At 40.2% G+C, this 15,756-nt stretch overlaps 1 protein-coding gene across 3 annotated transcripts in view; it reads right to left on the reverse strand.

Annotated features, from left to right (window-relative positions):
• The window catches only part of LOC149305232 (lipid droplet-associated hydrolase-like), a 113,570-nt gene that overhangs the window by 9,214 nt on the left and 88,600 nt on the right, over positions 1-15,756 (reverse strand). For 2 of the 3 annotated variants that reach the window (XM_089477695.1, XM_089477696.1), the window contains exon 7: positions 5,038-5,249. In XM_089477695.1, coding sequence (XP_089333821.1) covers positions 5,058-5,249 — 192 coding nt within the window. In that variant the 3' untranslated portion in view covers positions 5,038-5,057. Of the gene's footprint in view, positions 1-2,995; positions 5,250-15,756 lie in introns of those variants that run through there. The other variant, XM_089477694.1, reaches the window with a different exon arrangement.

Here is a 15,756-nt window from a genome sequence, read left to right on the forward strand (position 1 = left end):
ACGTGCATACTTGAAATGGGCTTCTTAGTCATTACTGCAAATGAGCAAGGTTGTACTGCTTTAAAACCTTTGCCATTTATGCAGGCAGGATGTTTTCATATACTTCTTGGACACTGGAGGCCTGGATTTTCCCGCTTCTGGTACTGTCAGTTACTATGAACACACATTTTTTTCTCTGCCAACCACATCTGACACATAGAAATTTAGTAGGAATGTTGTTTTTTCCTTTTTGTATTAAAAGGGCTGATTAACACTAGCACCCAGTAAGGTCACACTGAATAGAACAGTACAGACAAGATATCATTTAACCATCTAAATACCAATTCATACAACACAGTATGCCAAGGCCCCCAGTGTTCCTCCAATCCCTAACATATTCATATTTTAACTTTAACAGGCCCCTCACATTCTTGAGGAATCTGGAGGGTCACATTGCCCCATTTTCACTTCCTCTGCAAAATTGAAGGGCCAACATTGCATCTTAGCAGCTGACATTTTTGGTGACCACAAGTAATGTGTCACTTCTAGGCCATTTTGGTGTGTGTGTGTTGATATTATGGGCAATTTCTCTGCATTTTGGTAAGGGAAATATGTTTGGGTCCCAGAGTGTCCTTTTCTTCAAAACTGGGCAAAACATCTAGTAATTTCTGATTTTGAAAAAAACAACAACCCTTCCTCTGTTGTAGTCTAAAACAGTGGTTCTCAAACGGTGGGGCAGGACCCCCAGGGTTTTATGACAGTTGCTCAGGTGTGTGTGAAACCTGGAGGTTCTGATCCCTTATCCTCCTCTTCCCAAACCTTTTTATGTGTACAATTTACACATGCGTTGAGTTAAATATTGAACTTGCTCGAATTAAACTAATTGTTGTTTCCTTATAAAATGTTAAAATATGAATATATAGGAATGTGCAAGTGAAAATTGTTGTTGCGTGCCTTCAAGTCATTTCCAATTTGTGGCGACTCTAAGATGAACCTAGCATGGGGCTTTCTTGGCAAGATTTGTTCAGAGGAGGTTTGACATTGCCTTCCCTTGAGGCTTGCCCAAGGTCACTCAGTGGGTTTCCATGGCTGAATGCTGGTCTCCAGAGTCCTAATCCAACAATCAAACCACTTTGCCATGCTGGCAAATGAAAACACACACATTAAATAACAAAAATTTGTATTTATATACTATGTTGAGTGAGTGAGTGTGTGTGTGTGTGTGTGGCATCGTCTGCATGAGTACCATTGGTCTAAAACATGTCTGGAGACAAAACTCTGGCAAAATCTCTCCTGCGCACACTAGAGGGTGTGATGGGGCTTGCAAAGTAATTTGGGGAGGAGACGGGGGGGGGGCTGCAACCTGGGGGAAGGCATTTGTGGCTGCTGCTGGAAATTGCCTTCCCCTGCCCTAAACAGAAGAAACATATTTTTAAACAAACAAACAAATAAACAAACATCTTGCGTAATTAATACATCAGTGATATTTTTCCGCCTGGCATCCTGGTGTCATTGCAGCTTACATTCTTAGTTGCCAAATCCATGACATTTGTGAATAAGGAACAGAATACTTAAGCTGGGATGCTGAATTGGTTGTGTGGGGAGGCAAACATCAAATAGGGTAGCACTGCATAGCACAGGATACTGCTTTCAAATGCCCCAAAGCCCAAATCTCTGCTTGTTGCAGCATCAGAAGTAACATCAGGTTCACTAGTAGCTAACCTAAACATACTGAAATGGAAACCAGGGTGACAAACTGCAAAATACAGGGAATTTGAGGACCTGGGAGACAGTTTATATAAGCTGCTCTATAAGCCCCAACATTGTGCAACTTTTGGTAGTTCTTCCCATTACATGTGGGACAAGTTTGCTCACACAATAGAAAACATTACTGTGATTGGGAACACTGAACATGAAGGACTTTGGTTCGGTGCAAGGGACGGGGTCATTTGAAACAGTTGTTAGATATCAATAGAATTCCATTGATGCTACTGGCCTCCTATTCACATATCTGGATCGACAGGCAAAAGAAAAAAAAACAAGTATTCATGTGCTTATTGAAGGTTGCATTGTATTCTTTAAAAAGGTTTTATGACTATCCTGTTTTGTAAAAAGCCCAACACGTTTCAATCTTTATATTACTGGTTGGCCTTTCTCAAGGGGTTACACATTCAAATGGTCAACAGCAGAAATTTTCTGCAGCTAGCTAAAAATATCTCTCCATCTAACTGGACTGTTACACAATAAAAGGGGCATTCAGTATATTAAAAAAAAAAAACACGTGGGAAGCTTTATTTCTGGTTAAGTTAAAACAGGGGTGTCAATTGTGCAATTCTCCCAGATGATGTTGGAATACAGCATTCCTCTGAATTGTCTTAGCTGGATTAAGCCTCGATAGGAACTGCAGACCAAGAATATCTGAAAATAAAGGATTCCCCTTTTTGAAGATGGGGTAGAACACTGTTGATTTAAAAAAACAAGGTAACTCGTACTTTGCTATTTGATCTTATACTATGCTTCCCGGCCACACCTCCACTGTTTGTCAAGAGCAAATACACTCATCCCTCCATATTTGCAGATTTGATATTTGTGGATTTGATTATTCATGGATTTGATTAATATGTTCTAAGAATATCTAGGGCCTCCGGTACAACTCTATGGTCAACTTTAATTAAAAGTTGCACCGAAAGACCTAGAGATTCCTATAGAGAATACTCTACTAGACATTTGTAGCTCCTCCTGTGCAATTCTATGGTCAGTGTTTGTTGGATGTTGATCACAGAGTTGCACCGGAGGAACTAGGGATTCCTAGAAATGTGTCCTCTCAGGTAAAAACATGGTGTTTTTGTTATTTGCGGTTTTCCGTATTCACGGGGGTCCTGTGCCCCTAATCCTAGTGAATATGGAGGGACAAGTGTACTAACCCTGAACAAACTTTCTGCTGATACTGGTTCTGACCAACTTCCTTTTTGGGAGGCGCTTTCTTCTCCCGATAGATCTTTTCTGTCATAACAGAAGCAGCAATAAAAGGAATATTACAGCACTGAGCAAAATAGTGAATCAATACTCTCTACTGATTTTCACTACAGTCTTGAATACACCAGTTCCATTGGCCCCACTTTTCCTCCCAAAATTGCCTGGAATGGTTTCATTAGCTAGTACTGGCTAGTTCTATGAGCCATTCTGATAAAAGACAAGAGTTTAGGATGGGATACAATATTCATAATGACCTGTCTAATTGCTGATGAGCAGCTTGTGCACCATTGAGCCTCATACAAACAATGGATGTAAAAATAGCTGGACATAGATCTCGTGTAATGACACAGAGGAAACCATGGGATGAATATGGGATGAATGGAATAATTTTATTAATTAGTCTAAGTTCATTTAAATGACATTTCTCACAGACATAAGAGAAGCACAGTTACCACCATATGTACACTTGTTGAGGAGCTGTGGCCTCTCCAGACTCCTTTCTTTGTTGACGTACATGCTTGGAAAGACTACTGTATTTATCAATATACTGTTGGAGGTGTGTGTCACTTAATGGGTGAACAGTGCCTAGTATGAGTAAGCAGTAGTACTATTTATTACTTATCCCTTCCTTTTTCTCCAACAAACTCAAAGCAGCATAAAGTGGCTCCTCCCCACTTTATCTTCGCAACCACCTTCTGAGGTAGGCCAGACAAAGAAAGAGAGACTGGCTCAAAGTCCACTCAGTGAGTTTTATGGATCACCTTAGATTTCCCAGTCCTAATCCAACATTCTAACCTGGGGTGGGCAACTCCAGAGGACTCTCCAAGGGATCACAGACTGCCAAACAAACAAAAAATCCTGAAATTTGCCAAATTATCTTCTGCTTTTGTGAAATTAATCTTCTGGAGTAGCAGTTAACCTTTTGCGTGGGGTGGAGTGGGCAATACAGGGGGGCTGGATGGGTTCAAGGCCAGAAAAATAATCTTGGAAATTTGCATTTTGCATATCCCTGCTCTAACCACTATACCACTTTGGTTCTTAATCTTGACAAAAGGGACAACAATATCTTATTTGCCTCATGTGCTGGTAGCATCATGGCTCACCATTTTGAATTTTATTACTGCTTCCCATTTAAGAGCAGTGATGGTCCATTTCTCTGAATTGGGTCTTTCTTCAAATTTCAGTCCTTAATATCCCTTTTTCCTTCTCTTTGAGAGACTGGGTGCTCATATTCACTGAGAGACAATACTTGCAATGGTAATAAATTTTGCAAAGGCCAAATAAAATGTACATGGCAGATTATTTGACTTTGGGATTCTCCTATCTCAAGATTTTAGCCACTATACTACATTAGTTCTCTAAATGTCAGTTTGATACAGTACCAACCCTAGAATCATAGGGTTTGAAGAGACCCCAAGGGTCATCCAGTCCAACCCCCTGCCATGCAGGAATACACAACCAAAGCACCTCCAACATATGGCCATCTAGCCTGTTTAAAAACCTCCAAATAAGGAGACTTCACTACTCTCCGAGGCAGTGTATTCCACTGTCAAACAGCTCTCACCATCAGGAAGTTCTTCCCTTCTTCAGGGAATATAAACACTTAGTCTGTCTTCAGTCCTTGATCACTCTCATCGCTGGAAAAAAAATCCCTTCCCTGAGTATGCATGCATGAGCGCCTCTTCAATGGGAAACTGCACTGTTACCACAATTCATAGCATTGGTTTACCTGAGAGTAATTTAGAATACAGGAGACATTACCTTTGGGCCAATAATACACTTTTCCAAGTCCAGTTTCTGCTGTTGACAAAACCCAGTCCTGGTACTTACAAATCACACTGTAGGCATTCAATAAGTCTCCTGACAATGGGACTCCATTTTGGCTGGTGGCCATATTAGCTGGGGGATTTCTGGAGATATTGTCCAAAAAGGTCACTTTTCCAAGCTCTGTTCAGAGCACAAAGTTAGGCCACATTTCCCAGAGAAAAGCATCCACAATGCACAGGTGAAATTAGCCGTTCAAGTACAAACAGTTACACATCCACAAAACAGTTAACCCTCCCACCCCTGGTAATTTCCTACCTAGACTGGTGCACCTCCATTTAGAGTCTAGCTAGATCATCCTGTACCCAATCTATAACCATTTCCGCCATCTCTTTAGCTGTTTCCAGGACAAAAGCGTGGCGGAATCCTTTCTCGCACAACCGGATGTCTCCTTCTGGAAATTCCATCTTCATAGCTTCATAGTACTCCACAGGACACCATGGATCGGTTGCTCCATAATAAAATGTCAGCTATAACCAAAAGTAGTGAAATGTTTTAGAAGGAAAAGCAGAAGACAAGACAAAATAAATCCAGTGGCCAGAAAAACAACAACTTGGCACTAGACCTAACACCTCTGGACCTCCATCTCAGTTTCCATTTCATGACAGAAATAACCATGGCCTACAACACAGCCTGGTTGGAGAACAGAAAACATTTTACACATTAAAAATGTTACAGGTGAGAAGTAGTAATGATGTTCAGAATTCCTGACATAAGGATGACATGTTGGTAAACGAAAAGTCCCAATCCAATAATAATAAATTGATTGAATTCTCTCTGAGGCTGTTTTAACTACGAAAGCAGCTGTCACTCTCAAGGCTAGGGAAAAGCTGGGATATAAATAAAATAATCACTATCACCATCACTAGTAACTGGTAAGTGGGGATACACATCTGCATTGCAAGACGATAAGAAAAGGCATATCCCTCTCCATTAGGATTGGCACTTCAGGATCTGTTTCTGGATCAAAACCTAGGACCTAGAGGTGCCCCCTGGTGATATGATGCATTGTGCCTTAAGAACCAACAATAGATACTGACTGCTTATCGTTCAAACATACATGCATAGAGTACTTGCTTTTCTGTTTGGAAACTGAAGTACAGATTAGAAGAAAGGGGTGGGCAGAGGCCGCCCCTGTCTCCTCTGGATTGTTGCCATGGCAACTGCATGGCCGCGACAATGATCCGCCCCCAAAAGGAGCACCGAAATACAGCTCCTTCCCTCAACACCACCAAGGTGCCATTTGCACCCTGGGGCATTGCGGTGATGTCACACACGCGCCACACTGTTTGGACGCAGTGCACGCATGACATCATTGACAAGCGTGCCATGTGGACAGCGGTGCATAAAGACGGCACTGCCATCACATGCTAGGGTTCTGAAGCGTGTAGATTCTGCGCACTCCGGAACCACAGAATTGGCCCCAGACCACTGCAAACCAGCAGTCGGTACTGGGCCTGAGACAGAAATCTTAGTTAAAAGGTGCTATTGCTAGATCAAGTTGAAATGAGAGGATTTTTCTTTCTCACTTAGCATACTTAGGGAGATGGGATCAGGAACTTTAATCTAGCCTACTTGCTTCTAGTGACAAGGGGATGCAGAGCAGAGCAAGTGGGTGAGCTCTGGCACCACAATGACTGGGATGCAAGGAAGAATTTAACTAAGTGAATACATAGTTTTTTGTGGGTTTTTCGGGCTATGTGGCCATATTCTAGAAGAGTTTATTCTTGATGTTTCACCAGCATCTGTGGCTGGCATCTTCAGAGAATGCTGACCTGGAAGAGAGAGAGAGAGAGAGTGTGTACACACACACACACACACACACACACACACACACACACACAGTGTGATCCTGGGTCTCATTCATGGCTTTAACAGTCACAGATTTTATTATTCATGAGTTTGTGCAGAGGGGGAGAAGGGATGAAAGTGAGCTGGAGAGAGAGAGAGAAAGAGAAAGTGGGCTCTTTCCCTCCATGTGAGCCCTGGCCATGGGAGAAAGAGGGAGAGAGGGAGGATGGACAGGCAGGCAGGCAGACACAAGGAAGGGGGGGGGGAGCAAAGGAAGCGTCATGGACAGCTAAGGCTAGTGGTCATAGAGAAAGAGGTAGTGAGGGAGGGGCAAAGGATGAGGCAGTGAAGGCTAGCAGGCGAGAAAGAGGCAGCAAGAGAGGGGCAAAGGAAGAGCCAGGGACAGCAAGTCCATGGGACCCAAGCCAGGGACCCAAGCCCATGGCAGCACCTCTCATCTTATCTTGCTGTCCTCATGAGGGTCCTGCTGAGTAAGGGGGGTGCCATTGATATTTGCGGTTTTTCCACTTTCGTGGTGGTCATGAGCCCCTAACCCACGTGAATATGGATAGCCAAATGTTCATACACTCCTGGAAAATATTTTCAGGTTGCAGTAACAAATCAATTAATTGTTGGAAATAGTAGGAAGCTGGTGCTCTACTAGCTGAACTGAAGATTAGCACATAGCCCTTTCCTCTTGCACTCAAGTGAGCCCCACAATACTGTAGAATTTGCACTCTTGTCACCTGCCTGGAGATCACACATGAAAATTAGAGACCCTGAGATCAGGCAACCCTAGGTCTCCATAACATACACTACAAATTAGGATTCCTCCATATGTTTTGCATCCAGTTGTGCATTCAGCCTACATACAGAGGCAGCCTCTGCATTGCTCATGCTGCATTACCGCTGAAAGCTGTACTCTGAAGCATAACAAAAGTCTCACTGGGATCAAAATGATTTGCTTTCAGGCAAAGATGTTTGGATTGGGATGTAACAGTGAGAGATTCCAGTGCTCCTGGCTTTAACTTTTAGGCTTTGTGAATTTCTGTTGTGTCTGCAGCATTTTGGGGAGCAGGTATTCCTTTCCTTTCTTGTCACAGTCCTGATAAAAAACACCCCTAAGCCAAGGTTTTGAGGGTGGGGTCATTTTTGCAGGGGTCCATCTTCCTCCTCAAATGGTGTGGTACAAATTAAAATGGCTTCTACTCCCACTTCTTTTAAAACTGCCATATTATTCAGTCCTTAGAGGCAAAACTGAGTTTGCAGAAATTTGTCTCTCTAGGGCAGGGGTGGTAAACTGTGGCTATCCAAAATGTTTTAGACTACAATTTCTATCATCCTTCACCAGGAACCATTTATAGCAATAGCAAGTACATTTCTATACCGCTTATCAGTGTACTTAAGCACTCCCTAAACGGTTTACCATGTGTAAGCTGGAGCTAATGGGAGTTAAATTGCAAGAACACCTGGCAACAGGTTCACCACCTCTTTTCTAGGACCAGGAAATGATTAGGGCTAGTACTCAGTTAAAGAAATCATACAGTACAACTCCATACATATCTACTCAGAAATAAACATCACTGCATTTAGTGGGACTTGTTCTCAAGTGGGTGAATACAGAACTCAGTACAGAATTCAACGCAGGTTGTTGAATTACTGTTTTTTACGAGTTTTTTGTTGTTATAAATACCCTGTACTTACATTACCCCCAAAATATTCCACTTTAAAAACAGTCTGTGCAAAAAAACAGGTTAAACATATTTTTAACTGATGGCATGTATTAAATGAACACATAAGTCAGTTAAATGTGCCCTAGACATGATGAGCAGAAGAGGCAAATCAGGGCCTGCTTTGCTCCATATGCTACTGAAATGAATATTAACAGCTTCTCAGCATATCTCTGTACTCTGTCCTGTGAGGTCAGAAAACAGTAATAGCTTGCTTTTGACCTAAATGAACTTTACTGAGCCATGATATCATCATTGATAAATGAAAGAAATGAGCTACAGAATCAAAGCAAAATCTTCAAAGTATTGCATTAACCCACAAATCCAGGACTATATATTTAATTCATCCGATTCCATGATTCAAGGGAACCCCTCCCCAGACATATTTGTAATCTGTACAACAGCTCATAATTCAGTGTCATCAAAATAAACTATTTATTAGAAAAATACTCTAATTTTAGCCCTTCCCAGCCCTATGTATTTCCATGTACTTTTTGCCTAACCCAATTTCAAGCCTTTTCTGTCTTGGTGCTGAACATATCATCAAATACATTTTCCATAAAATATGGTATGAAGGTTTATATACATACTAGCAGAAGCTGTGAAAACACTGGAAGAATTTGAGATTGCTATCAACAGGATGTTTACATTTGAAGAGTTTCTAGGAAAATAATGAAGATTTCCGGCAGTTCATGCTATTGGCATTAGAATCATGACAGCATGAGGAAATGTAAGTTTCTGATTTTTATTTCTTCTGCCCGTTGTGTGTCTGCCCCAGATCCAAGGCCAAAGAAGAAAACAACAGTTGAAATGCTAAGCATGATTCTTGGTGCATTCTGTTGAGATGGGATGCGTTATGGCAAGGTGGATAACTGCAGATGACAAAAGGGCCATATTCTTCTCTGCACCCCTCTGGCATGCCTCACTGTTGTGTTTTGCCATGCCAGGAGAGTTATAACATCACTTCCATTTTGGCTGTTTTGGGACCTATTGTTTTTGTTATGGGTTTTTTTTAGGGGGGGGGGAAGTAAACTGCTGCACTTGTGGCTGGTTTGGGTACTTTTAGCTAGTTTTTGGGTGAAAAATTCCGCCCCCCCCCAGAACTGGTGTGTGAGGGTCTGGAAACCTGAGGGGGAAATATCTGGAGGTTCTCAGAGGGTCACAATTTGGTGTCCCAAGGGCCACATGCAGCCTGTGGGCAACACTCTGCCCACATTTCTTTATGGTAATAGAGTCGACTTTATGGCCATGAAAAATCTATGCAAGAGTTTTCTTTCTTGTTGGCTGTGCCTATCCTTCTTCCATTCTTTCTCCATATCTACTCTAATCCCTCATCCCTCCTCCTTACTTCATCTTTCTCTTATGAGAACACAAGAACAGAACACACATATAAAATATACTTTACCATTAATGAAAAGGGGTAGTGCTCAGTTTGGGAAAGACCCAGTTGTAGTTTGCAAGTCATCAGCTGAAGGATGGTGAGTTAGATCACACAGATAGTTAACAGTAGCACCTGCTATTAGCAACCAAAAATCTTATTAAAAGTTGGATGAAGCCTAGTTCATAAAGTGTTAGCCTAGAAACAGTTTCTTTTCCTTTTCCTTTCTTCAATAAAGTGGCCTTAAGTATTTTGTTCATAATAGAATTTCCTTTTCTTCCTCCCAATAAATTAAAGAAAATGAAGGAAATGTGCTGATTTTGGAGATTCTCCTTTGTGTTTTGGACTTTGATTTTACCAGCTGGATGTAAGCTGAAAGGCTGGTGTTAACCCAAGAACACTTCACATAGAGGAATTCTCTCCTAATATGCCTTTGCCATATGGAGATCAGATGGAGATTTCTCAACCCCTTTTCTTAATCTGCCAAGACTAAAGTTTGTTAATTTCCCAGAGAGCATAAGTAAAACAAATTTAATGAATGCAATCAAATTCATAACTTCCTAAATTTAATTCATTTTCCAGATATGGTGCAGATTTCAATTTTCTTACTGTGTCTTTGAAAAAAAAAAAGCGACCATCTACTGTACCAAAATATTCAACACAACACTGAAAAAAAATGCTTCATCGTGGCTGCTACAGGTAAGTTAGCCAAGACTTGGGTTGTGGATATCAGTTTGGGCTATTCAACATAGCATCTTCCACCAAATACATTAGACATGAAATTAACTGCATTAAAATCTTGTTAAGCAGTACATATACATTTCAAAATACAAAGTTACTCTCCAGCCTGAAATGAAAACCCCCAGGCACTATTGATCTGGATCAATGGCTAGATCACTGGATTCAGCTCAGGAAAATCTAGGCACTGCTACTTTGGGTTCCTTGAACATTTCACCTGTCTCTTTCTCATGTACATAAGATCAATAACCTCCTTTGATATTTCTCCAGGGAACTATCAGAAGAATGGGAAAAAGTATTAGAACTTATCAAGAAGATGTGGGGAGATTTATTGATTACATATTGACTATATTGACTTCTTTTTCTTTGTTTTTTGATGTTTATTATACTTCTGTTTTTCTGCTCGTTAAGTAACAATCTAATCATAGATATCTATAGAAAGGAATGGGTTAGAAGTTATAGGAATGGTATGTTAGATACAAAGATAGTAATATGAATATGGAAATTCACTCTCTTAGACTTAAGCTAGGTTTGAATAATTGGTTGGGTAGATACATAGGTTATTCATATGATTACATCTCGTGTATATTTTATATATTTTATACATAACTTAGCATGTTAATACAATCGCCCCTTCTTATACACGGATTTTTTATACAAGGATTCAAGCATACATGGTTTGAAACTATTTTTTAAAAGTATAAATTTCAAATATCAAATCTTGATTTTCCATTTTTTATTGTTATCCACAGGGGATCTTGGAACCAAACCCCAGCGTATAACAAGGATCCACTGTATAGGCTATATATTATAGTGGAAGAATCAGATAAAAACAGGATAATAGGATATTAGAGAGTTCTTTGCTTTCTTAACCAAGGTGGTGGAAGTCATATGTTTTTTTGGGTATGCATGTAGAGTGAAATAGATAAAAAATTGTATGAGAAGGACCTAGGAAGATGGTTGGAGGAGATAAGACATGAAATGGTAAATCAATTCATAGATAAATGATAATTTAGACAATTTAGATAATTTAGAACAACAAGACAAAGTGAAGAAGAAACCAAGATAAGTAATGAAAATGAAGAAATGGTGGATAAAGAAGATTTTAATAATTGATTATTACAAATGTATACTATTACTGATTTATCTGTTTCTGATTTATCATTATTGCTCTATGTTTTATTTATATGAATTTGTATGGCTGTGTGATACAATATATAGATTAATAAAAATTATTTTAAAAAATAAGAACAACAATCTCCTATTGATAGTTCTAACCATATTGCTGATTTGTATGTTGTATGCTGATCTGCATTTTCATTCCTTACTAGAATACAGGTGGGGAAGATGGAAAAACGCTAACAGAATACAAATCACAGTTGGTAGAAAGTTGGGAAGGGGGACAGAAAACTAAAGAGTACTTCTCTGTATTATTTTTTGAAGGACATGAGTTAAAGCAAATTCCTTAAAATCCCCAAATTAGGTTCAAGGGTCAGAAATACATTATGATTAAAACAACCTTCCTAAAGAAGATGCCCTCCAGATGGTTTGCTTGAGAATCGCCATCATCCTCAGCTAACATGTGCAATCGCTATGGATGATGGGAGACATACTTAAACACATCTGGGGACTTCAATGTTGGGAAAGGTTAATGTTGCTTGTCACTGTATGCCTTCAAATCACTTCAGACTTACAGAAGGCAAACCTACCATGGGATTTTCAAAGCAAGATTTGTTCAGAGAAGGTTTGTCATTGCCTTCCTCTGAGGTTGAGAGAGTGGGTTTCCATGGCTGAGCAGGGATTGGAACCCTAGTCTCCAAAAGTGCTGGTCCAGCACTCAAATCACTACACCATTCTGGCTCTGAGAAAGATTGGCATTAGACATCAAACCAAGATTTACTTCTGTGTCAGGGATGATCACACTGTTAGGTAAAGACCATCTAACATGCCAATTATTAAATTTTCTTGACTTTGCAGATGCTTTGAATAGCAGACTGTCTTGAACTGTCACTGGAAAGAAAAGATATTTGAAGTGCTCTACATTATAATTAATAAACTATTAATTGGGACTTCCTTAAACCAAACAAACTACCCCCTACCCTTTGTTACCTGTGTGCTCTGACAGAAAGTGATTTTATGAAACCAGTGGCTAAACTGTATGATCAATTTGACTAGGGTATGAAAATACAACCACCTCATAGGCATTAGGTGCCCGAGTCCAACACACAGAGTCCCATCCTCTTGGAAGTCACTCTACTGTACTGTACAACTTCCCTCTTTGTATGTGAAGTAGCTCCTATGACTAAACCTTGAGAACAGGTTGTTAAATGACTGAATAAAACATATGAATGAGTGTTCATTTTGCAAATCACAGCAGTCACTGTTTTCATCTTCCATTTCCCACCAGCTTTCTTTCTGAATATTCTTCAGTGCTAACCTTTCAAATCTTGTATATGTCACAGAAGGATTAATTTGAGCTTGTGAAAGAGAAAGTCTGGGTATGGCTCCGTGTGCCAGAGCATGCTGAAAAGCTACGTGTAGCAAAATCTTCATGTGCCGCTTTCCCAGCTTCCATTCTGGGTTTCAGCAGCACGCGGTCCAAAAAGCATACAGGATCTGCCAAACTAAAAGGTGTTCCTGGCTTGGGAGAGCATTTTAGTCCTATTCATACAGTGGAAGATTTTCCACAACTGGAGGGAAGTAATTTACTCTGGCTGTCAGCAGAAAGTCCGCATCTGCAGTGTCTTCCGTGCTCCTGCTTTCCAGATTATGAACCTTTCAAGGGCAATAACTATTAAACTGCTATGGACAGGTTTAGACACTGGGTCAAGAAAACTGGGCAGGACTAGACCAGCTGTTTCAATAAAACTAGCTCAAGATTGATTTTGGCTGCTTTGGTTTGCCTTCCTGTCCCCCAAGCTGGTTTAACAAAATGAGCCCATGCTTTAAAAGAACAGAGCAATGCTAATTTGAAAAAGGAGAAAAAAGAAGAAGGGTGGAATTTTGACTTACAATTTGCATTGCAAAACAGATCCACCCTCAGGCTGCAATTCAAAAGAATCCTTTAGTAGCCTACAGGTATTGCAGGAGGGCTTTGGCCTTTCTGTTCCACTAGAAGCTCATCACAGGAACAGAGATTCAGACAAATGGGCCACTTCTGCACTGTCTGGCAGCATCTCTACAAGGTTTAAGACAAGGTCCTTTCCAATTCCTAACTGGAATTGCTGGGGGCTGCATGCAGGGCCTTCTGCATGCAAACCCATTATTTTTATTTAAATTATTTTAGGACAATTTTAGGGGTGAAACCCTCCCTCAATAATGCACATAATGAAAAGGGAGGAATTTATTTATTTATGATATTTCTATATTGCCTCCTTGCCTACAAAGTGTCCTGAGACGATGAACAAATAAAAGCAATTACACCTGTTTATTATTGTTGTTGTGTGTCTCCAAGTCATTTTTGACTTATGGCATCCCTAAGACGAACCTATTACTGGCATTTTCTTGGCAGGTTTCTTCAGAGGAGGTTTGCTATTGCCATCCTCTGAGGCTGAGAAAATGTGACTAGCCTAAGGTCACCCAGTGGGTTTTCATGGCTGAACGTGGAATTGAACCTGGGTCCCCAGAATCACAGTCCAACACTCAAATCACTACACCACACTGGCTTTCTAATTAAAAGAGATTTAAACAGCTTTTAAAAAGACATTTTAAATACTCCTTACAAACTTTTAAGAACAGTCCAAGAACAATCCTACAATAAAGTTTTAAAATAATCAAAACAGAGCAGTTTCAAACATTAAAGACCATGCGAACAGCATGGTTTTACCTGCCTGCATGAAGCTCAAAAGAGATTGGCAGAGAGGTGGTGTTACAGAAAAAGCCCTGTCACATGGGCACACCAACCTAACATCATAAGATATTGGTACATACAACAAGGCCTTCTTTGAAGATCTCAAATTTTGGGCAGGCTCTTATGCGAGAAAATATCCCAGACTCAAGCCATTTAGAATTTTATAGGTCAAAACCAGCACCTACAAATGAACTCAAAATCATATTGGAACACAGAGCACTTATTGCAAGCCCAGTGTTCTGTTGTCTCTAAATTGTGTACCTGACACCAGCCTGACTATTTCACTTTGCACTAGCTGCAGATTCAAAACAGCCCAATGTAGATTACAGCCAGCCGTCCACATTTGTGGATTTGACTTTTGCAGATTTGATTATTCACAGATTTGATTAATATGTTCTCTCTAGGAATTTCTAGGTCTTCCAGTGCAACTCTGCCAGACATTGTCCATGGAGTCATGCTGGAGGACCTAGAGATTCCTGGAGAAAATACTTCTCTTGGCATTTGTAGGTATTCATGTGTGAATCTATGTTCAGCTTCTGGCAGATATTGACCTGGCTAAAGTCCTACGTAGATGTTATCTCAAGTTAAAAGATAGTGTTTATTTATTTGTGTTTTTTCCACATTCACGGGAGTGATGTGCCCCTTACCTCAGCAAATGTGGAAGGGCCACTGTACATTACAGTACTCCAATCAATAATAGCTTAAAGGCACCAGATCCTGTCTGATCTTGGAACCTAAGCAGGGTCAGCCTTTATTAGTACAGTTGCCCCTCCATTTTCTCTTTTGATTATTTGTGGAGGGGCAACCTCTGTTAAAGTTAATGGCACAAGCACCCATGAGCACACAGTCATTCAAGCCCATGGGGCTTGAATATCCACAGATTTCTGAACTCAGTGGGGGGTCCTGAACAGATCCCTGCAAATTCAGAGGAAGGACTGTACTTGGATGGGAGATTGCCAATGAATAATAAGCGTTGTAGGCCAGATTTTAGTATTCCTTGCCTAAGAAAATCTTGTGAAATTCATAGGATCATACTGAATATTTAATTGCTAAGATGTATAAATTATTATTGAAAATGGAAACAGAAGATGAACAGGTAAAAGAATTGTGCATGGGCCCAGAATATAGGACAAAACATATAGACTGAACAATGGGAGAGAATGTGGATGAAAGATTTAAAGTTTACTTTAATCTATGACCTCAAGAAGAACTTTTACAAAGTGATGTTATTGATAATATTTAACACCAAAAAGATTGTCTAAGATCTATAGTGGCTTTTTGTCTTATATGGTGGACTTGTGCCAAGGTGAAAAAATATTGGATCCAGAAACACTATCTGACAGAGGAAATTGTGAAACTGACATTTCAAGTGAAGCCAGAACTTTATCTACTGGGATTGATGGATGAACAGATGGAGAATACAATCACAGAATCATAGAATTGGAAGAGAGCGCAAGGGCCATCCTGTCCAACCCTCTGCCATGCAGGAA

Source organism: Sceloporus occidentalis, unplaced genomic scaffold, assembly GCF_023333645.1.
Source record: "Sceloporus occidentalis isolate IW3139 unplaced genomic scaffold, rSceOcc1.0.p SCAF_12, whole genome shotgun sequence".
NCBI lineage: Eukaryota > Metazoa > Chordata > Lepidosauria > Squamata > Phrynosomatidae > Sceloporus > Sceloporus occidentalis.